At 38.7% G+C, this 23,034-nt stretch overlaps 2 protein-coding genes across 9 annotated transcripts in view; both read left to right on the top strand.

Moving 5' to 3' along the window:
- The window catches only part of LOC100749443 (protein sickie), a 196,624-nt gene extending 173,682 nt beyond the window's left edge, over positions 1–22,942 (top strand). For all 8 annotated transcript variants that reach the window (XM_024367606.2, XM_024367604.2, XM_024367603.2 and 5 more), the window contains 7 exons: positions 16,556–16,639; positions 18,461–19,102; positions 19,187–19,722; positions 19,836–20,366; positions 20,470–20,672; positions 20,756–21,123; positions 21,282–22,942. In XM_024367606.2, the coding sequence (XP_024223374.1) occupies positions 16,556–16,639; positions 18,461–19,102; positions 19,187–19,722; positions 19,836–20,366; positions 20,470–20,672; positions 20,756–21,123; positions 21,282–21,440 (2,523 nt within the window). In that variant the 3' untranslated portion in view covers positions 21,441–22,942. The remainder of the gene's footprint in view (positions 1–16,555; positions 16,640–18,460; positions 19,103–19,186; positions 19,723–19,835; positions 20,367–20,469; positions 20,673–20,755; positions 21,124–21,281) is intronic.
- On the top strand, positions 16,646–18,444 carry LOC105680750. The gene is made up of 2 exons (XM_012385546.3): positions 16,646–17,081; positions 17,172–18,444. The coding sequence occupies exons 1-2, from the start codon at positions 16,997–16,999 to the stop codon at positions 17,777–17,779; spliced, it is 693 nt and encodes a 230-aa protein (XP_012240969.1). The 5' UTR covers positions 16,646–16,996; the 3' UTR covers positions 17,780–18,444.
- Positions 22,943–23,034: the final 92 nt, after the last annotated feature.

Below are 23,034 nucleotides of genomic sequence, written 5' to 3'. Positions count from 1 at the left end.
GTCGCGAGGTCGCAGCCGACCTCGAGCCGTCTACAGATCCGACTCGGAAGAGCTTCTCAAGGAAGCTGGAGGCCCTTACGCTCTTCCTCGGCTCTCGAATTTTCCCATAGCTCCGGACGATCTCCAACAGGTACCGAGATGGACCGATTTCGGCAAAGATTGCCTGCTAATCGAGAATTACGGGACGTTACGAGGCTCGAAGAAAGTAAACGCGCCGGATGAGCGCAAGCTGGTAACCATGAACACATTCAGCAAGGCCGACCAAGGACGCAGCTATCTGCAGAACGACTACGTCCAGCAAACCGATGATGCGCGAGTGAACGGTCAAGGACAGCTGAACACGTTCTCAGCTAGGAACGAATCGAACGAAACGAAACAAGATTCGACTCAAAATGGCTCGGCGGATCGCCTGTACGATACCGTATGCACAGAGGAATGCTTAAACGATCGCGCTACTTTGCATTCTTTTCGATCGAAGAACGATGCTTTTACACGAGACGATCGGTTAACCGATTCTTTTCAATCTACCGTGATACTCGATTCTAACTTAAAGAAATTAAAGGAGATGGAAAACTTCGTGAGCAATTCAGACCCGATAAGAAGAAGCGGAAGAAGGAGCTTCGATATTAAGAAGGATGACGCGAAGTTCAAGAGGCCTGTTCTCGTTGATAACAAAAGAATCAGCAATACCAAAGACAGACAACCGATCTACGCGGTTCCGAACATTTTGTCGAAGTCGAGGCGCGATCGACGAATCGCCGTCGTTGATGGGAATTACGTTCCGAGCGGTGATCTTTACCGCACCACGGCCAAGTATATCGAAGATATTAACAAGAACATCGCGGAGATCGACAAGAGTTACGAGGAACTGAAGTCGTCCTCGAACTCGAAGAATTCCGCCTATGGTGTGATCAACAAGATCGCCAAAGGGGAACTCGATCGATCCTGCAATCTTTACGGCTACGCGAGGAAAAGGGACATGGCGCCGATGCCTCCCATATCTTGCGACTTTGGGGAGAACTTCGAGGAGAAGACGGAGAAGCAAGTAGATTCCGATAATAAGACAGAATGTTTGGATAGCACTTTGATTTTCAAAAGTAGGCCGAATTCCTTCGGTAAACTTCCACCCAAGTTGCTTCCAAGATCTTCCTCGATAGAAAACACTTCGAGACATTCAACAGGATCCACGACGACGTCGTCGACGAAGTCGACCGAATCTTTATACGCGATTAGCGAAACGCTAACGAACGAAGTTGGACAAAATGGCGAGCTAAAGTCGAGTCTCCAAAATAACACGTCGAAAAATCCGATTAATTGTAAACAGGATCCGATAAGTACGGAAGGATCCGACGAACTCGAGTCGAAGGACGAAATGTCTTCCACCGACGACGACAGACCAACGATCGTTCGATCCGTGGATCGTTTACCAGTCACCAGCTCGATTCGAAGGAATCGTTCTAGGGTCGACTCTGCGGACAGATCCTATTTAAAAAGAGATCGAATTTTAACCGTATCCAAGTACGATAACATTCGTCGACCAAACGATATGACGGAGAAAAATCTGTACAATTCACGGTTTGAGGCGAAGCTGAACGACAATAACAATCTAGAAAGAAGATACGATACCTTACCCTCTCGGAGATCGAGAGCTTCCTCGAGACCTCTTCACAAATCCAGCGAAGACGTTCTCGATGGTGAACGACATGTCCGTGTCAGATCGTCCTCCCTTCATAGGCCTTGCACCAGCAATATCGACGTCAGCGATCGAAACGACGAATCCTTCGATAGACGAAAGAACTTCGAAAACTTCTTCAACAGTACCAGAGCTCTTCCATTCTACCTGATGGATGCCACCGATCTCATACTACACGGCCAAATAGACAGAACCAGTCGCAGCTTCCAGAGGCAAGATCATTTCCTCAGATCTTCCTACGGTAGAACCAGGCACAATTCCTTGGAATCGGAAGAACCAGAAGACAAAGATAACGACGATAATTGCCGGCACAGCGGTTTCGCCACTTTGCCTAGAAGAGGAAATCTCTCGAAAGATCAGGCATCTAACGATCCTCTTAGACGTTTGTCCGGTAACGTGCCGATCCTCGAGCCGCTTTACGAGCACGCAGTCAGCGATCCAGTTAAACCGAGAAGCACCGAGAACATCATTCCTTGGTGGGAACTAGCAACTAGGAAGTACAGGCATCGAAGTTGCCCGTCATTGCAGGTAACGCAAAGGAAAATTTCGTCCGGTTGCGTCCGGTATCAACGGTCGATAGAAAAAATATTTCGTTGATTAATAAATAGATCAAATAAGATGTACTCGTCTATTTAGATTTCTTACGATCGGTATAACCAATATCGATGGTATCATAGCACCGGTCATAAATATTTGGTTACTTCGTATAATGTTAGTTGAGATTGTATTGCTTTTATTTGTTAAATCGTATGCGTCTTACGAAGTAAAATTTATTAGAGTCTTGCAATAAATGCGACGAATAGGTGCTCTAATACGAGTAATTATGGTCATCGGTGTAAATATTTAATTATTGGTATAAGCCAATGTCGATTTAAAATCTTAGAAAGGATTAGTCGCAAGATCTTTTATGTTTTAAAAAAAGGTGTTAACATCGAATTGAGGAAGACACATTACAAGAAGTTTTTTTATATCTTTTTCATTGATGCATAGTATGGGGTGGTCTATCGCAATCATTCGACTCACGCTACCACTTAATGTCTATTCGATCGGGTTCATTGGTCTTAGCGCCTTTCACGCGTCAGAATAGACCTTCAGCGTTGCTAATTATAAGATGGCTCTTGATAAATCACACATATCAATTCGATTCTTAAGGACTAACGCTATTGTGTCCTCTTAAGTCATCATTAATGGCACTGCGAATAGAAAAGTGTGCGATAGTTGCAAATTATTTTAATTGCGACTTCAATCTGGTTGTAATTAAAGCGGGTTTACAATACGATAATTCGTATTATATATTTATTAGATATAACGAGTGAATCATGCCAAACTTCGAAATCACTTACTATTAAAAAAGAAAGATAAAATTAATTCATGGTTAAGGTATCATCAGTCTTCGTTTATTTTAAAGATCGTAGCTTGTACTAAAGGCCAATTAAATATGATTTAACGCATAACACGAAATAAAAATTGATATTTTAATTAACTTAATTCGCTTTGTAATAAAGTAAATCTTCTGTTTTCGATGATACGTCTAAATTTTATTATTAGCTCATCAAATTCAAATATCGGAGAGATGACGTTTCATATGCATCGATATAATAATAAATAATTTAATCGCTTCGTCTTAAGAGAACGTGAATCTGTATATTTCAATCATTTACCTGCGATTAGCAGACTCGCACGATCGTAGCTGGCAAATTTTTCACGGTAAAAGAAACACGTTTAAGTCGCTGGTGTTTCGAAGGAAAAGGAAATGAATAAATTCGAACGCGGGTACTCTCGGTCGTCAAGGCGATCTACGTGATTTATTTCGCCTTATGTCACTGCTTAAACTGCTGCGGGTAGGTGGAGGTACTCGAATAATAAATTCGATAATAAGACGTCACGGGTGGAGCCGTCAAACGAAATTAAACCGAGCGCATACCATTGAACCATTAGAAAGACGATGTGTAACAAAGCGTAGGTTGACAATGCCACTCGTGGTCCCGATTGAATAATTATATGCTCGTATCCCGAGCCTCTTCTGTATCCTCTTTAAACTCGATCCTGTTTCGGATCACGCTCCTCTCCTCTCGTGAGTCGCATTAATATAACATTTCTGTGAAACTCAATTTCCTACTCTTTGTTCTCGAAAAAAGATCGTGCACACCGTTATCCAAAATCGACGTCGTTTGCTTTTGTCATTACGATTATTAACTCTTCGTTAGACAAACATATTTTTTCACACTCTGCAGGAAAATTGAGTCGTTCGCATTCAAGCTTCGTTTCTTTACCGTTCTAGACGTATTCGAAAATATAAAATAATTCTGGGAAACATTTATTACGGACGACAACCTGAATGTTCTCTTATCTTTCTAGGGTAAAAAATCTCGAAGTACTCTGGTAGTTTCTGATAAAGTTTTTTTTTTTTTGGTGCACGAACGATTAGTTACATAAAATTGCATTTCTTCAAGTACCAATCTCGTCTCGATATTAAAACTATCATAAAGAAAACGAATTGGACGCGATATTAATTTTATTCTAAAAACGACTAATCAGCTTGCAGATAAATATTAAACGTAGGTACTAAAATAGTAGATAGCGAAGTGGTAAACCGCGTGCTTGAAAAGATGCCAAAGGAAAGGGGATGTTACATATTGAGGGTAATACAGAAGATTTTCATAAAACATCTATTAACGATTGCGACAGAAATGTAGCGGTCGAAATTCACGTCACGGTTGTTCCCTTTGTAACGTGACTTTCGTTTCTAGAACTATGTTCGAGAGATTGTTGTTTGTCCCCAAAACTATTTGGACCTCTTGACCAACATGGAGGCAGTAAATCAACGCCTCGCAGAACCTTAGCTTTATCCGGTAGCAGGCCCTTTTAGAATTTTTTCCTGGAAAAGAGATTCCATATATCTGCAGCAGGTAGTTGTCCTAAAGAAACATTCGACTCTCTAGTTCTAGTGCATCTACCGATTATCGATCTTCAACCAATGATACGTCTGTACATTTGCAGATGTTCTCAGTATTTTTATCTCACGGTCAAATATTTTAGTTTCTCAGTGCTACGATTGGTTGGATTTCTTATTAAAGATAAGTTTAAAATACTGCTTATCGTTTGGAACGTATTTATTCAACTATGTGTAGCGTTTCGTCGACCATCAGATATAATTAATATCCTTAGGGACGTTAGTTGACATAATCGATAACACGTACACGCTTTTCACAGCAAATCGTCGGTGAAATGTTCTGTTCTTGGAACTTTTCCTCCATTGTTCTTCCATTTATAGTTGTCGAATGGACAAACCGACAGCTGACGCGTATAACACGTGTATTCGTTATGGACAGTTTGTAATAACGTTATTTAACTCTTCAGCAATCATTGTCATTTAACGCTAGAATCACCGAAGCAGTCAAAATGACAGGAGTCAGACTTTTCATCGTTACAATTCCTTTTAATATACAAGTATCTTTTGGCAATATTAATGTTTAGCTATATTGAGATAGAAACGTTATTACATCATTGATTATTGTTGATGTTATGCTTCTTTAAGTACTGTGTATTATGTAGAATCCATTTAGCTCGGTAGCTTTAGCGTTAAATCATGCGTGGATACACGAATAAGTATTACAGTTCGAGCATAAATTACTTGGAGTCTACGAGAGGAAAGTAAGTTATTAAATAACTTTGTAACGTACCATATATATGGTAATTCCAATGTGTAACAGCTGTACGGAGGAAACACGTGGTCCTTGCACATTGCTCTTTTGGAATTTATCTTATTAAAGTTGACTACGGTAGACGTAGAATAAAATGTTATCGGTTACGTACGTAATAATTATAGCGTATAGTAGGGTGTAAATAAATATTCTAGTAGAAGCAGCACAGCGAAAATGGGCTCCAGTAAAGAACTCTTGCTAAAACAACCTATTCAATTACCCGCGTACACTCGAAACCTCTTTGCTTCCACTTGTAACTCTGGCATAGAGTGCATTCTCTTGACTACTTCAACTGCTTCACCGAGAAACGACCTTTCGTCCATTTTTTCAACTACTACTATTTCTTTCTTTTTTTCTTATTTCCACAAATACGGACGAGATATGTTCTTTCGCATTCCATCTTTTAATTAGAAACTTCCTAATTATTTTAATCACTTCGAGTGACTCGTTGAAAAGTGTGTGCAACGTTAGAATCAATATCAACTAATTAATTGGGCATTCCAATGATCAATACTAGAGACTTGACATTTATGTTCGAATCATGCAATTAAATTTTGTTTCAACCAAATAGAATCCTTTCTGACCGTATTTTTATTTGTACTAAGAAAATTGGACTAATTTTCGTCCTAAATATCGAACCCTCCTAAGGAACTACGAAAGGGGAAGCTAGGAAAACGTTCCATGCTATTTATGATATCATTTGTTGTATAGATTTCCTAGGTAGTTTTCTTCGTTCAAAGATTGGAAAAATAGCTCGTGAATAAGTCATGATTATGTAGGTATAAGAAGGTCTATCGTTAAGGATCTCGAACCTATGTTTTCCCACTGACCCACGGGTCAAAATATTCAACAGCACGTGGGGCCAGGGAAAGCCGAAAACATATAAAACTGTCGCTGGGATTTGTGGTAAGCCACTTCACTCGTTTAGGACATGTTGGATACCGTGCTCTGTTGTAAATGTCCCCAACTCCCCCGCAAGACGAGGATTTATCGTTTCATGGTTCACTTAAACGTTTTGGCCCGATATTGTGTGCAAGTGATGTTCAGTGGCGCAGAAAACTTCTTTTTTTCCAGGGTGAGGTTCCAGTCTTAATATTATATAACGTGGCTACAAATAGATTTTTAATCAGAATTTACATTTCACTTTCATAGTACCAATTTGTTTTAATCGTATGAAAGTACTACTAAATTTTTTTTTTATTTGGAAGTAGTTTACAATCAATTCTCATTGAGAATTATAAGTAAATTATTCCAGCGTGTTACTATAACGTGAATAATAAGTGATTATCGTATATCTAATTCTAGCTGAATCTAATGTTTAAATCTAGAGGATAATGTCTTTTTAGCCTGCGGATCTGATCCGTCGTCAAGTAATTGAGTAACTAGTGGGTTCTGGTAGTTGTTAATTATTATATTATATCTATTACTGAATTTGAATATTTCTTCTTTAACTGTAGGTATCTTAAGGCCGTGATGTATCGTTTCGTTGGTAACATACCAAGGTGCATCTATTAAAGATCTTAGAGTTTTTGATCGAAATCGTTGAAGAATTTCTATGTTGGAATTACTTGCTGTTCCCCATAGTTGGATCCCATATGTGCAAACAGGGAAGTACTACTAAATGATGCGAAGTTTAATATACTTGGACCTAACAGTTAGCACGTAAATGTTATAATAGATATAACGATGTACAATTATTTACTGTAGCCTCTGTATATCTACTATATATTAATTCAATTTGATATACGGAGACATTCTTTGAGATGTCACAGTCACGTCCACCTGTAACCTTGTGTTATCGTACATTCTTTGTACACGAGTCAATCTCAAGCACTCGGATATTCTTATAATCTGACCCATCGGGTATTCTCATATCTGTTCCAAACGCTTCTCACGTATACATATAAAACTCGAACATATTACTTATTAAAATATCCACGTCGGTTCCTTTATACGATACTAGTACTATGCTAGTACTATACTGGTACTATGCTAGTACTATACTAGTACTATATTAGTACTATGCTAGTACTATGCTAGTACTATGCTAGTACTATGCTAGTACTATGCTAGTACTATACTAGTACTATAAACTTTATACGATTTAGTGCTTCCAATATATTTTTACAAGTATACAAGCACTAACCATAGCTGGTTGCGACTAATTGCTAGTCTTATGTGCGTCAAAATTTTACGCAATCCCTAAACGTACGCATATTCATGCGAATAATGATCGAAGCTCTGATTATCGAGGTCCATTTCACATTTTACCTACTTTCCGATTGACGTACAGACGAATAGGTTTGCAACAAGAGAAGATAATTCATATTTGCATCATATCCCTAATATTATTAAGTTAACTGTGATTGGACTAAGGAAACAACAAAAAATCACTCTAAAATGCATAATTAAAAAGTCTGGCACATTTTACAACATCCTCGTTCGGACATTTGAACAACTTTGACTTGATGAAAAATTACAAAGCTGAAATAGCGTTGTACTGTAACATTTTCAGAGATAAAAGGCTAAAGATTCACTCACGAGGCGTACTGTGTCGAATGTATCGAATAGAGAAGCTCGAACGGCCCTGATCTTATTAAGTCGGTGTCCCGTGAAATCGTACGAAACCCTAACTAAGATGGAAATTCAATTAACCGAGTGATGAGTACCGTGCCGGTCGGCTTTCACGCAAACATCTTCGAAAACGGTGTTACGTGTTAGACTTCTGGTAGAACTTGATCGAATCTATCGTTTAATTGCACGTTGGACCTACAGAGATGCAATCTCGCAGATGCATTAGTCTATTAGAGGTTCAACGTGGCGCGTTAGCACGCCCGGAGAAAGTTGCGGTAGAATCGCGAAAAGCTTGTAAGAGGATTAGATATAATACCTGCAGGTTAATGGAACGTAGAAATGATCGCTTAATGCATTCTATTGGATAAATTCTAAAATTACCACGCTTTTTTTTATCGCGAGAAAAAGAGAAAACCTTATTTCCGAAGTTGGAAGTGTTCGGGAATTTGCACAGCTTTTTATACAAGAAGACAAATCTTTATGTGCCCTGTTGGAAACGAAATCAATTAAAAATAGTAGGTTGTAGTAAAATGGAAGAAAGAAAAGAAATGTTTAGTTTGCATCAATTATAGCTCGTAAGTATGTAAACATTTTGGTCTGATTTGTATACTAACAAGACGTAAATATTAGTAAGATATATGAATTCGTAACAAATTAATTATCGGAAGGTCTATTTATTTATTTAAAAGATCTATTTTCTCGCGAAACCAAGAGATTCAGACGTCATACGAAATTGAAATTATTTAGTTGAAACGTTCTCAATGGTACATTAAAATAAACGGCTCGTCGAAGTATTAACTGGAACAATTAATCATGATAGTTTGTCTATCAATTTTGAAGAATCTGCTCTGTGTTATTTATAGCTTGGCGATCAGATTAGCTGGCGATAACGAAGTGTTTCCAAATAAAAAAATTATTCCATAATGTTTGACATTTCTAAATATCATTATAAAAAAACAAATAAGTTACTAAACTAGCTGAAACCTGTAACTAAATTGCATTCTGCCAAAAAGAAGCAAGTATCGACATTCCTTTCAGCGGTAGCGTACGTAGTTATGGTTCAAAGATTCGCGTAAAGAACCCAATGGAGAAGTTACCGTATCTTGCGCTAGGTCTTGCACATGTGCCAATACTCATTGCTGTGTGCACTTACATGCACTGGGGTATACTATTTCGTGATGGAGAATCGTTCTTCTGCAGCCTGGGAACTGTTAGCCCAGTTAGCTTGGGTCGTAACGCTTCGAAGATTATGCCATGTTCACATCTCGTGCTATCTGGTTTCGTATGCCCCATGAGACATTCGTATAGAAAGCAAACTTACGACCCGTTCAATGTTTCTCTGCCATCGTTTTGCAACCGATATTGCACGGGAGCTTGTACTAGAAATTCGAAGATTTTTCACTGAAAATCACAAATAGAACTGTCAATCTCTAACTAACTGACTTAAAACGAGGAAGGAAAATTAAGACCAGTTAAGAGCTCGACTAGGAATAAGAGTGTGGAAGGAAAATACGAAGAATAAGAAACATAATAAGAAAAGTTAAGAAAGTAGATTGGCATGAAAAAAAGACGTAACCGTACTTTCTACGTTTTTTGTAACTCTGTGTAATTTATATTGGATTAACCAATGGAAATTATCTTCGACGATCTATAAAATTGTAGAGAATTCCTTTTACCACTTTAGCTTTTTTTCTGTACCTTCTCCCAGTTCCTGTCTCGAATCGAAGATATTTCCATTTTTCCCGCATAGATTTTCTCTTCGGTTCGTTATCTAATAATCGACTAGATATATTTCTTATGGAAATAACGAGTCACTGTGTTCGCTAAAAGTGAACTCGCGCGGATAATCACGACACAGATTTATGACACGTGAAACTCCGCGCGTGTTCATACGTGACACTTCGTTACCTGCATCCTTCAATATTTCCTACATCAATAGAAACCACATTTCGCGACCCAAAAACTATATTAACCACGAGAACCATTGTATCGAGTAGGTGCTGCTCGGATTTCAATTTCGCTGTCTATGATATTTTCGACATTCACGATATTTACACCATCTGTATCGTCTAGTCTTACTGGATAAATATTTTTTAATGGATTTATCATCATTTCGAAATGATAATAAATAAAATTCGCAAACATAAAACGATTGTATACGCTGATCATAAGTGCCACCTACATTTAATGAACAAATTTAATCAATTTTACTTCGTTTAGTATTTTGCATTATAAGGCGTGTATAACGTGAATAAAATTACAGATTTATCAGAAAATAAGTAGATTTCCAAATACTCCAGATTTCCAGATCCGTAGATTTCCAGAATTCTCGTCTTTCTAAATATCATCAAGTGCTGTAATTCCTATGATCGGCAGTGTATAAACGTGGACAGTCAATTTAAAATAACGTTAACAATGCAAAGAGTTATGGTATACTATACGCATAGACATCGCGTGAAAATGTAAATACTTCGTTTTATTAAAAAATACTTAACGATTCTATGTTCTACGTGCGTGCATAGTGAAAAGGGTATTTATATTCCAGTCCAATGTTTTTCTCGCAGGCAAGATGGATTAAAAGGTAGATTTTAATATTCATGCCTGTAAATTCCTCTTCAGAAATACAGAAACTCTGGGGTACAACATCGACGCGATTCTTTTAAGGGAAACAAGGCACGTCACTGTGCAGAACGATGCATTTTACGCGCATCGTCGGCACGTACGTTTTTGCCACAGCAGCTTCCGGTCCAGTTTTTAGTCACTAGCTTCGTTTCAACTCGCTCGATCCCTCGTCAAACCCGATACACGAGGTAAACTGAAACTTTTCTTCTTTCGATCTTATCGAACGAAGAAAGTTTAAATTACCAAATGTCAAGTTTAAACTATTCAAGAATTTTCGAATACCTAAGTGCGTACACGCTTGTGTATGACGCGAGGATTCTGAATTACGTTCTCCTTATAATATATGCGTAAGTGCCGGTTTTATTTTTATAGTTTATGATTAATTGAAAAGAAACTTGAAATTTACAGAGTCGTTTATACACATTTTGATTTTATCGAGACAGAGAGGGATGATGTAGTGGTATATTTTCGACTCTTCGACAAATTAAAATTATACAACTGGAGTCTTTTATAATATCGATAAATAACGAGTAGAGAAACATATATCAAGGAGTTTATTCGCACATTTATCTGAAATTTCTTCGTTAGTTTCAATGTATTCGTTCGGGATAAACTACTGAACTAGAATCAGGTTTATGAAACATTAAGTTGAAACATCGAAGTATCTAGAATTTCACAAAATTAGAAAGTACAGAAACACGAGGAAAAGTTACGAGTTTCATGATCAACAATTAAGTCATTTCCTACTATCATTTGCCGCAAGAAGAACATTTATCCATTAATATCGGTCTTATCGCAATAGTATCATATTAATTTTCTATCTCTTTTATCTCTTGCAAAACGTACAACTGGATCTTACAAACATCCTGTATGTGGCAACCGTATAATTAGTTTTACGAGCATAATCTTATCAATACTATAATTAAATCTATGATGGGCTGTGTTTTCACATAAATGTGTCCTTGGAATATAATTTTCAACGAAAAGCACAGATATTTAGCGAGTGTTTTATGGATCACAAATAGAGATAGATCGAAAGGGAAATTCTGCTGATTCCAAGCGTATTTATAGCTTTCGTTTTCAATGGAAATCGTTGGTCGAGTATCGTCACGGTTAATAACGATGCTGCATCGTAGAGGGTACGTGTCTCGAATATCAATGATTCGCGTCTAGTTACGAATTACGTACAACGCGCTTCCATGTGAGTCATGTATTTGCGTGCAATTAGCGGAGAATTGCGCGAAACATCGCTGCACCCTCTGCACGCGGCTCCGTTGTGTTGCGTTTGTAGAGAACAACGTTTAATTCATGGTAAAGCTAAAACGACGGAAGGATGAAAGCAACTTAATCGCTGCTTTTCGCCGTATTAGAATTTCCTCGATGCCACCTACCAAGCTATTATTAGAAACGAAAATCCTTCTCTACGATGATTCTCGCAAATCGTTTTATGCGAAATACATTATGGAAAATTATAAGAAATTCATATTCAAAAAATGTATATCGCTACACTCAACAAATGAAAAAGAGATCTCGCGACCGAAGTAAAACTTCTAATTTTATCTTTCGATCAAAATAGATTCGCGAATCGAGGCGAAGAGTAACCTGTTCCTCTACGATGATTTATGCGAATCGTCTTATATGAAATACCATGAAGAATCATATGTGTGAACCCACACCTTGAAAAATATGCATTATTAGACTCGGCAAATGAAAAAGAAATCTCACAATTGAAGTAGATGCATAGATCGCAGCAAGAAATAATCTGTTCCAATTAAACGCATATTTTAATGTCTATATTTTCAAGCCACGCGTTTAATGTACATAGTATTTGATATCTTCAAGATATCATCCCTGAAGCAGAGATAAAGATAGAACGGTATCATCCACTAGAGAATTTTCGTTTCGAAAGCGTGGTCGATAGCGGTATCACGACTGGTTTCTCGACACAACTTTGACTTTTTTCCCCATTACGGAGCATCTCTTATGAGGAAATCGTACGAGCTTATCGAAGAATCCTACACGATAGATGCAGATTAGTATTGGACGCAGATTTGGTACAATTAAGAGCGGCGTATTCGTCGTGGGTAGAAGCGAGTCGAAATGAAACCGCAAAAGAGAACGGTGAAAGATGATCTACGACTAGGTCTTTCGCAGGGTGTATTATATCAAGGAAGACGAGACAGTGGGAAACTAAGGCAAGTGCGATCAGCATTTCGAGGCCGATAAATTACTATTTTTTTAGGCACTCTGCAGACGCTACGTTCTACATATGTTAGAAAACGTGTACTTATTTTTTTCTTCCTGAGACGCGAGCAAAGTGAATTTTATTGTACGAAGCACACATCTCTTGTCTGAGTATCCATTTGCTCGAGAGTTTTTACCCATTTCTACTGCCGCTTACAAAAAGTACTTCAAAGCGTGCAATCTGTAGTTATATATCTCTTTAAATTAAGGACCGAGCAATAATAATGCGTAAAAGCTTTCCTACAAATGTCCCATAAGTATATAGCAATAGCAGATGCGTTACAAAGGCCCAACTACGCGAATCGGAGATACAAAACGAATGTCTATAATTGGAGAAAATTCATCGTGACGTTATGAAATATGTATCTCAATTCCTTCAAATTTCATAAAACAGCAGTATCTTCACAGACGAACAAAACATCGTGCAAATTCCTGAAATTCCCTTCCGCAATTGCGATTTGAATCGAGTAAAATTCAACGATACAAATTGACTAAAGAGAGATTACGAATATAAAATGTTTCGCGTTAACTTTGGTCCTTAAGATAAAATAAGTTTCAACAAAATTTGTCGGGAGAAGTACGCAAATACAATATAATATTTTGCAAAAGTTTGATATCACAGCGTAGTATATCTGTTGCTCCCAAGGAAAAATATACAGAATTTGTGTGATAGTCGATACGTTAATAACGAATTAAATAACATACAGAGATTTTCGTATGCATTTGTAAGATCAGCTCGGTGAAAGAAGAAGAAGAAGAACGACAACAACAACAACGTGACACTTTCCAAATCGATCGAGAGCGAGCCCGACCATGGCAGTTATCTGTGGCAGATAAGTTGAAACGTGTAGGCGTCGCATGCATCAGAATCGACGATCGTCCGTGGGTCGTTTATTAAACGTAGGAGTTTGAACGATCGCGAGAAAAGGAAATTAAAGAACGATGTTATCACTGGGTACACTTGTTACTTTACTCTGATCATTAAGCCTGGAAATCAAAACGAACTAATCTTCGACGAGGTTGACACGCCATGCTAATATAGATGCTAGCTGCTGATCCAACGTCCCTGTTCTGCGTTTCTAGATACGAGATTTAAAACTCAAGTTTGACACACCTATGACAAACAGAGTAGCCGTATCGCGTTCAATCCGACCAATATTTAAATGTAGAATGTCTACCTCAACGCGTGAATATTTATGAATTAAATTCGCACGAAGGTTATAAATTATCTTCTTCCTCGAGGATTAATTACTAGCTTCATTCTTATATTTACCATCTCCGTTAATTGAGATTTACGTCTTAATTGGTGCATTATTATGTGGTATATCATGATAGAAAAATAAAAGTTTTTCCCTATCTTATGTGAAGATTTATGGTCAGAATTTCGAACTCACTTTGAAACGAACTCGTATAGAAGCTTAATTAACGTCTTCGATTTAATATGTTTCAATTCTTTTAAATTGTTAAGCATCTTCCTGTATAAACTATAGAACGCTAAGGGGAATTAATAAAATACAGATAATAACGTTATTTACGATTGTGTTCAACGTGTATTACAGGACGCGACGCGAGCAATATAAGATCGTTTATTTATTTAGCGACGAAGCCCAAAGAAACCGTTCGAGGTGCGCTTCGACAGAATGTTCGAGGAAGGTGCAAAGCCGACATGTAGGTGGACTGCACTTACGTGCATATCGTATACGTCTGATACGATAAAGAAATATATTTCTACGGATACGGTTGACACATTCGGCGGTAGGTGAAGCAGTATAGCGATCGCGTTAGAGTCACGCGTGGGAGCGCATCGCATACTTATGCTCGTCCAAGATCTTTCGAGGGATTTACTGGTCTTCTTAGTAGCTTCAACTCGTTCGAGATTTCCGTTCTTGTGTAGCAAACGCTTACTTTACTGACGGCACTGGAAGCAGTTCTGATCCGAACAACTATACTTATTCTGAGCTATATATACATACTGTGGAAGATCTTGAATTCGAAATTTTCAAGTTAAAGTCTTTGATAAATCACAGACTATCGGATAAAGAAATGTTTGTTCGTAGAAATAAATAATTGCGGTATGATATCACTGTTTAAAATCACTGAACCTTGGACATTGACTCGAACGATATTAACAATACGAGTGGAGGTTGACATTCCGACAAAAGAGGGAACATCGCGTGTCTGACAACCTGCAATCATCGTTGCAAGCGCGAAAGCTCGTTCCGTATCCTACGTTATGAAGCGAAAAGCTACGACAATGAAGGAGTCCTGAGATAGGTCCGAGAAAATTACCGTGTTGCCGCTTTACAGGCGGAATAATTTCTCTGGTATTACGCGTAGAAATGTTGCTCATCCACGCGTCCTTTACCCTTCTTTCTTCTCGTTTCCTCTTCGTAGTTTCTCGTCGAAATTTCTCGGTTACATCGTGAGAATCACGTTTACAATATTTCGAATTTCACGTTTTATCTTATGTCGTCCTACAATGAATTAACTCGTAATATTTCTAACGCTTATTATTTGTAATACTCGTAATGCTTGGAAGAAAGATACTTATGAAAATATCAAAGTCATTTAGGTTTGAAAATGAGTTTGTAAAATAACAAATTCACATTTTATAGTTGTATCTGTATTTCTATAGACACGTGAGATCTTTCAACCGATTATTTATCCTTTGAAATAAGTGAGTATGAAACAGTTGGTGACCACAATAAGAGCACCCCGTGGAGTAGAAGATGACCGTGTGATGTATACGTTCTGATGTTTGTTTATCCAGACACCGGATACATGGAATTTTCTCCTTCCCCGCGTATTCTCTTTCCTTCATTATTATTCCCATTCTTCTTACGAAAAGCGTCCAGAAAAATTGAAAGAGCAACGTGTAGGTCGCATTGTGGGTCAGCTCGCCTACGTCTTGGATACGAGGTTGGACGCTCATCCGACCATGTTACTTTACTAAGGGTACTTGATAGACTGGAATAAATAACTGCGGGAAGGAAATCGTGATAGGATATGACGTTTCTCTGTGTCATAGATAAAAAGAAATCTAATTGCTTTCCAAGCGATAGCGTAATCTTAATTACGTTTGGTATATACCCTGTTGATAAAAAAATTGCACGAGTCAAATAATTATGTCGAAGCAAATGAAAAAGGTTAAATTATGTCCAAGCCATTCTTTCGAAACTGCGAACCTTTATCGATACACGAGAGCTAAAGAAATCAGAAACCTTCTTCGTATCCAGACATATTTACAGCCGAGAGGATCATTTTACCGCAAGCGTAGAATTTTCGTCGCTTTCTATCTTTATGAAAATCAGTTTTTATTGTGGCTACTTGCTACGCATGGCCACTCGACGGAAGTAAAAAAAAAAATATGAATTATCGTCTCGCTATTGAGCACAGGAAGGAAAATTAGATGACCGAGATCGATAGGTGGGAAATAGCTGCCCGGCTGTAACACTCGACTCGTTATCCGAGTCCCATGTTCTGTTTCAAAAGCTTCCTGATAAAATTATTAGGACGTAGAAGATTCATAGGATGCGCTTGTCTGATTATTTCGCTGATCTCTTCAAACGTTTTAGGATAGAAGATAAACGAGATGAATATTATTTTATCTGTCATCGTTATTTTTTAAGCACGCTCAATTTTATTCGATACGCTTTATAATCATTTTTACGAGTAACGTTCGCTGTTTCTCATTACCCTGTGAATTTTTCTGTTACAGGCTCATGTAGTGTCCGCGTTCGAGCAATCTTTGTCCAACATGACACAACGTTTACAACAACTTACTGCAACGGCGGAAAAGAAAGTAAGCGCTCTATTACCGACCTAATAGTTTTCAACACTTTCTAAACGAGCATATAAAATCACCGATATAAAAACAATATCACATCGAATTCTATCGACTAAATTTGTACTTCAAATAGGAGTTTCATCGTAAAGGATCGCTATTCAAATATGAAGTCTCTAACGGTGCAACGATAGCATGAAATTTAAAGGGATGAACATTTCCACCTTGAACCATTGATTTTCCATATACAAAGATGCCATGAATCGCATACGACAGAAATGAACGATCATCTCCCTATACCTTTCCCCTATTTATAAGCTAACCTTCGTAGTTACGATTTCTCGAAAACCTGGCATCTTATTTCAAATTGTTAAGATGCACGCAAATCGAAACCTCGACCAAACGATTAATCGCTCGCTGTTTCCAAAATCGCCTCCAAATCAAAGACTAAATCGCCCAGGTGACTTGAAAATCATGCAATTATTATCCTCTTACCCTGATAATAAGATTAAGCTATTAAACGGTCTCACCATGATTCCCATCCCTGCAGAAGACGCAAAGGCTCTCGGTCTTCGAGTTCCAGATTCCGACAGCTTTAAATCAAATTCGACCTCGTTTAAAGGCCCCGCTCGCCTATCCAGCCCCAAGTCCACTAGAAAAAGATCGAACGACGATAGCAAACTTAAGAAAGACGTTAAGCGTCATCGAAATATAGACGTAAAAACGTCGAAGAAGCTACCGGATTTAAAGCAAGAACAAAAGGCTCAACGAACCGCTACGTTAGAAACGCTGAGTATTTTACACGCGAAATTGGAACGAGGGCTGAAAAATATTTCGAACAGGACGAAAGCGCGACCAAAATTTCATCCGGATACTCCAAGGGACTCCGGTACCCCAGCGAATTCAAGTCCGACCACGATACGCACATCCGGCCGTAAATCGACAATCGACGGTAAACTGAGAAAAAAATCGTCGACCTCCCAGGGAAACAAGCCAGACAAACTTAGGAAAGAATCGAGCTCAAAATCCACAAAACAATTGTTCAGCATGGCTGAATCGTGGAGCAGCGACTCCGTGGTCAGTCATTCGGATAACTGTGCCTGCTGTCACAGCCGAGAGCCTTGCCCCTTTCACGGAAGCGACTTCTACGGAAAATAAAACTACTCTGTTTGTTCTATCATCTGAGAAATTTCCATGCTTTACTAACGAATGCGCAAATAAGTCGATGTAGTTACTAGGAGATTACTAGGAGGACTACGACGAAGTTTGAAGAAAATCTCGTAATTTACTGTAAACCAAAGGTTAGAGTCCGAAGTGAAATTAAGTAACGAGTTGTGAAATAGATACAAATTTAGATGTTTTATTCGACTAATTATGCTGTCAAGTGCAAGATGCATTTTACTGTACAAAGTACGCTGGTATGATCGTCGGTGTAAGGATTATTTCTTATATTTTTTTAGATAGCGATACAATTATTCATTAAATCGCGTAGCTACCGTCGTAGTACAACTTGCATTCGTGTTGTTGAAAGATAGAAATAAAATATAAAAACAAACTGCATGCGTAATACTATCGCAGCTTCGTACAGTTATATGGAAGAAAAGGAAAGTTTCTTTTTTTTATGCTCCTTTCTCTAATATCGTTTCTATGTGTTCATAAATCTTTCGGTGCAACAATATATCACGAATCGCACAGTCACTCGTGACGCGCGTATTTACTCGAAACTTTCTTAACTTGTACAAGCGTACCAGCATTCTTTGCAAATCACCAGATAAAATCTGCGATCTGCGGTCGAGAAAAGAAAAAGCAATATTACTACAATTTACTTGTTAATTTCAGGATTCCGAACTTCAAGAATTAAGAGAAACTATCGAAAGGCTTCGCAAGCAAAGCGCGGAAGCTGGTTTAAACAACGGACCACCCGCGAACAACGGTCGCCGTCACACCCTCGGCGATTCCGATTCTGGGACGACAGGCTGCACTGGTAACAGCAACCATCAGGGTGCTTCGATGGCGAGACAGTTGTCCGCGGATAGTGTCACTTCGTTGAACTCGTTGAGCAGCGCCTGTTCGGCCAGCAGCCATCACAAGAAGAAAGGTTGGCTTCGTAGCTCGTTTTCAAAGGCTTTCTCGAGATCACGGAAGAACAGGCATGGCTCCGTTTCCGACGCCGAAGATTGCAAGGAGAGCGCTAGCGGAGACCTGAGCGCACCGAACAGCCCTAGATTGCCGAGCGCCTCCAAACACGACTCTTCCCGAGCTCAAGGTACTCGAAGTAACGGACAGAAATCACCCGAAGTGGAGAATCCATTGACCGGAAGCAAAAGCAGTTCGGCCTTGTATAAAAAAGAGGACGAAGACGTGGTGGAACTGAAGAAACAGCTCAGGGAAAAGGATCTTGTGTTAACAGATATTAGACTCGAGGCTCTGTCATCGGCGCATCAACTGGAATCGTTGAAAGATACTGTTATCAAGATGAGGGTAAACATATTTTTAATCTTGTGGAAAAATTCTTAGATTTTCAACTTTCTTGTACGACATGAAAGAATCAAATTTTCTTTACAGAACGAAATGCTTAATCTGAAGCAAAACAACGAGCGTCTGCAGAGATTAGTAACGTCAAAATCCTTAACATCCTCCCAGTCGTCACTGCCTAGCGATCCAGACAGACGTTTCAGCATGACAGAAGTAGCTTCCACTGTTGCTGCGCTTTCGAATGGCGATACCAGTACGACGGCAGACCAGTTAGAAGATTTAAATGTACCGGAACACCCAGTAGTCCCATCAACCACCTCAACTACAGGAGAACCAACTTTGGAACAAGATACGGATGGGAAAAGGATTAACGTTGCCATTTATCTAGGTAGCGAGAAAAATTTCAACTATAATCTCGTAACTGGAAGCACGTCGGATGGCAGCATCGGTGAACCTCCTCATTGTATTATCGCGAGCGTTTGCATCAGCAACAAAACTACATGGGACTCCCTTGATTCTACTGTAAGGCGATGCTTCAAGGAGTACGTTTCGAGAGTCGATCCTGTGACAAACTTGGGTCTGGGAGTTGAATGCGTCGCTGCTTATCACCTTGGAGAAGCTTCTAGGTATGTGTATTATAATAACTGTTTTTTCTTACCGATGTGTATACTGATATTTTATTTTATAAAAATACCCCGAAACACTTACACGTATATTTTTGTAATATCTTCTGATATAGGTGTACCACGGATTCCCAGCATCCAGAGTTACTTCCTTGCGGTTACTTGATCGGCCACGTGAAAACCATTTATCTGGTGCTTTCCGGTTACTCATGGCTGGCTGTGGATACTCTCATACCACGGTCCATTGTGCAGCGATTGATATCTCTGCTAACTGAACATCGTAGAGTCATTCTGTGCGGACCCAGTGGTACCGGCAAGAGTTATTTAGCTGGAAAATTAGCTCATGCGTTGGTCGATGCCGATAACGATACAAAGGATGCCACGGCGGTAGCCACGTTCAATGTGGACCACAAGTCCAGCAAAGAACTCAGGCAATATCTCGCGCATATCGCCGAAAGATGTGATTCAAACGCAGCTGACGAACTACCAAGAGTAATCATCCTCGAGAACTTGCAACACGCCGCATCTTTAGGAGAATTATTTAGTGGCCTGCTTGGTACTAGACATTCATCTTGTCCAGCTATTATTGGCACCATGAGTCAGGCCACTTGTAGTACCACGAATCTTCAGTTACATCACAATTTTAGGTACATCTTATCATCTAACTTACCCTTTAACGAGAGACAGCCCACTTGTCGTATATTTTTATTAGCGCTTCTTTTTTTTCTGCAACGAATATCTTATTTTCAGGTGGGTGCTTTGCGCTAATCACATGGAACCAGTTAAGGGATTCTTAGGACGTTATCTCAGGCGGAAGCTATTGGAACACGAGTTGCGTGAGTGCGGCGGAACTAGAAACGCAGAAATGGCAGCAGTTGTCGAATGGTTACCCCGGGTGTGGCTACATCTCAACAAGTTCCTAGAAACCCATAGCAGTTCCGATGTGACAATAGGTAAGATCATTAACAATATTTATACTCAGTTCAGTAATATCGGCTTCATCATAGACATATGAAATTAAACGTATAACTTCTAGGACCGCGACTATTTCTGTCCTGTCCGATGGAAGTAACGGGTTCTCAAGTATGGTTTACGGACTTATGGAACTACTCTGTAGTACCTTATCTGGTAGAAGCAGTCAGAGAAGGTTTAACACTTTACGGTAGACGCGTGAGTGGAAATGGAAATGGAGATTCATCCTGGGAAGACCCGGCTCAATTTATCACATCGAGTTATCCCTGGATTTCTACGCACGCGGTACACGGTGGTAGCGATGCTCTTCTTCGTTTACGACCTGAGGACGTTGGCTACGATGTTGTTACGTCTGGACACACTTCCGGAGTCGGCGCATCTAGTGTGAAAAGCCTTGGTAGCACACATAGCGATACAGAAGGAGATCCACTAGTTAGTATCTTCACTTTTAATAAATTTAACTCTTGAATGATACAACATGGAAATCAGTATTAGAAGTTCTACTTATTTATTAAGTTCGTTGAATATTATGTTTAGCGCTTCCTGAATCTCGTGATATGATAATTAATTAAAATTTCTCTTTGTTACAGCTGAATATGTTGATGAGGTTACAGGAAGCAGCCAATTATTCGAGTCCTCATAGCAACGACAGTGACTCGGTTACCTCCCTTGACTCGTCGCACACTCGACAGTCCGAAGATTTAAGTTCATCGACATCTTCGTCGAGAGGCGTAGAATCAGCACTTTAATTCAATTCTGCTCTCATTAATGAAAATGAAACACAACTTCTGAATATAATCGTGCATCAGGCCAGTTTGTAATATTCAGTTTGAAGAATAACAATTTATACCTATTTGGCCGTATGAGAATAAATGCATACGAAAATTTGAAATGAAAAAAAAGAAGGAAAAGAATCAAAAATAAATTTTGAATACCTTTAGGATATAAATCTTCTCTTTCTAACTTTTTACGACAAAAAAATATCAAATGTTAAACGATCGAGCTATAAGCGAGGACTAAGGTATTTTCAGCAGTGCGTGATATGATACTCTTTATAAAACATGTCCTTCCATTTGCTCTTACACAAGGCGACAATGTGCATTACAAATGAAATTAAAAATGTCGAGAAAAATTTTTCAATGCCTACAGCTGGCCTATATTTATTCTAGATCTTTATGTGCGTCATGCACTTCGGTGTGATATGTAATTAAATAAGTAAGAGACAAGCAAGCGATACTTCTATGTTCTTTGAATATACCGACGTATGAACGCATACGTCGTCACGCGATGCAATAATCTACGCTGCCGTTACGGAAGTACGAGTCTATTTTAAACAGATACATTTCTATGATCAAATCAAATACGATTAAGTGTAGCTTAACGCGAATCTACTCGAGAAATTTGGATGGAATATACAACAGTATTATCATAGGGCGTAAAAATAAAGGGCTTCGAACTGAGCCAAGATTTAGGATCGAGGAACCACCATTCCTCACGTCCACTACTTTCAGGTAATAGCTTATCGTATTCGATATACGGATCTCATGGACGGACCGCTCAACAGAGTATTGTTTCGCCTTCAGAAATACAGCGCAGTTCGAAGTGAGTATGTACTGATGGGTGTGCGTGCAAAAATAGTCTATTTATACATACTTTGCTACGAAATCTCTATTTAATTAAAAAATGTTAATATAATATATTATATATATACACACACAACCTAACGATGATGGCGCTAAATTTATGTTACGAATAAAGTTTATAATTAGCCAGTAAGATACGTGAGTAATATTCTGGTCATGTAACATTGTAAATACAAAATACGAATGGAATGTACGATGACGCTAGATGCAAATTTGATTCGAAGTCCCATAGTAGCCTGCAAGATCAATTTTGGTTATGGCGTGTAAAGTGTATAAAAGAAAAAAAAGACGGAAAGCAAAGGAATTGAATGCTTTATGTGCAATTTATCAGATTGCAACGTACCAACTGCCAGAAGCCAAAATAACAGAAAATAGCACAGGCTACGCCGAATATACATAGTGTACATGTTTGATAAACCTTGAAGTCGATTTCAGATTTCGATCAGTATCACAATGTCCATGAATACGATGTGCATGTAATAATTATACAGTCACATTTACAGGTTTTTTACGTTTGTACCGTATTTATACGCTGTACGACGCTGCACTGGACCTTTATCCAAATAACGATAATTATTGTGTCATCAAATAAATCACACTAAACTTCATATGGTTGGATTAATTCGACCGTTCTTTTTAACCAACTTCATCTTCCACATTGTACGGTAATCGTATGTACAATCCTTTACCTAGGTATTAA

Source organism: Bombus impatiens, unplaced genomic scaffold (assembly GCF_000188095.3).
Source record: "Bombus impatiens unplaced genomic scaffold, BIMP_2.2 scf_0321, whole genome shotgun sequence".
Classification (NCBI taxonomy): Eukaryota; Metazoa; Arthropoda; class Insecta; order Hymenoptera; family Apidae; genus Bombus; species Bombus impatiens.
Note: the sequence above shows the minus strand (reverse complement) of the source record. Positions and strands in the feature narration are given on the sequence as shown.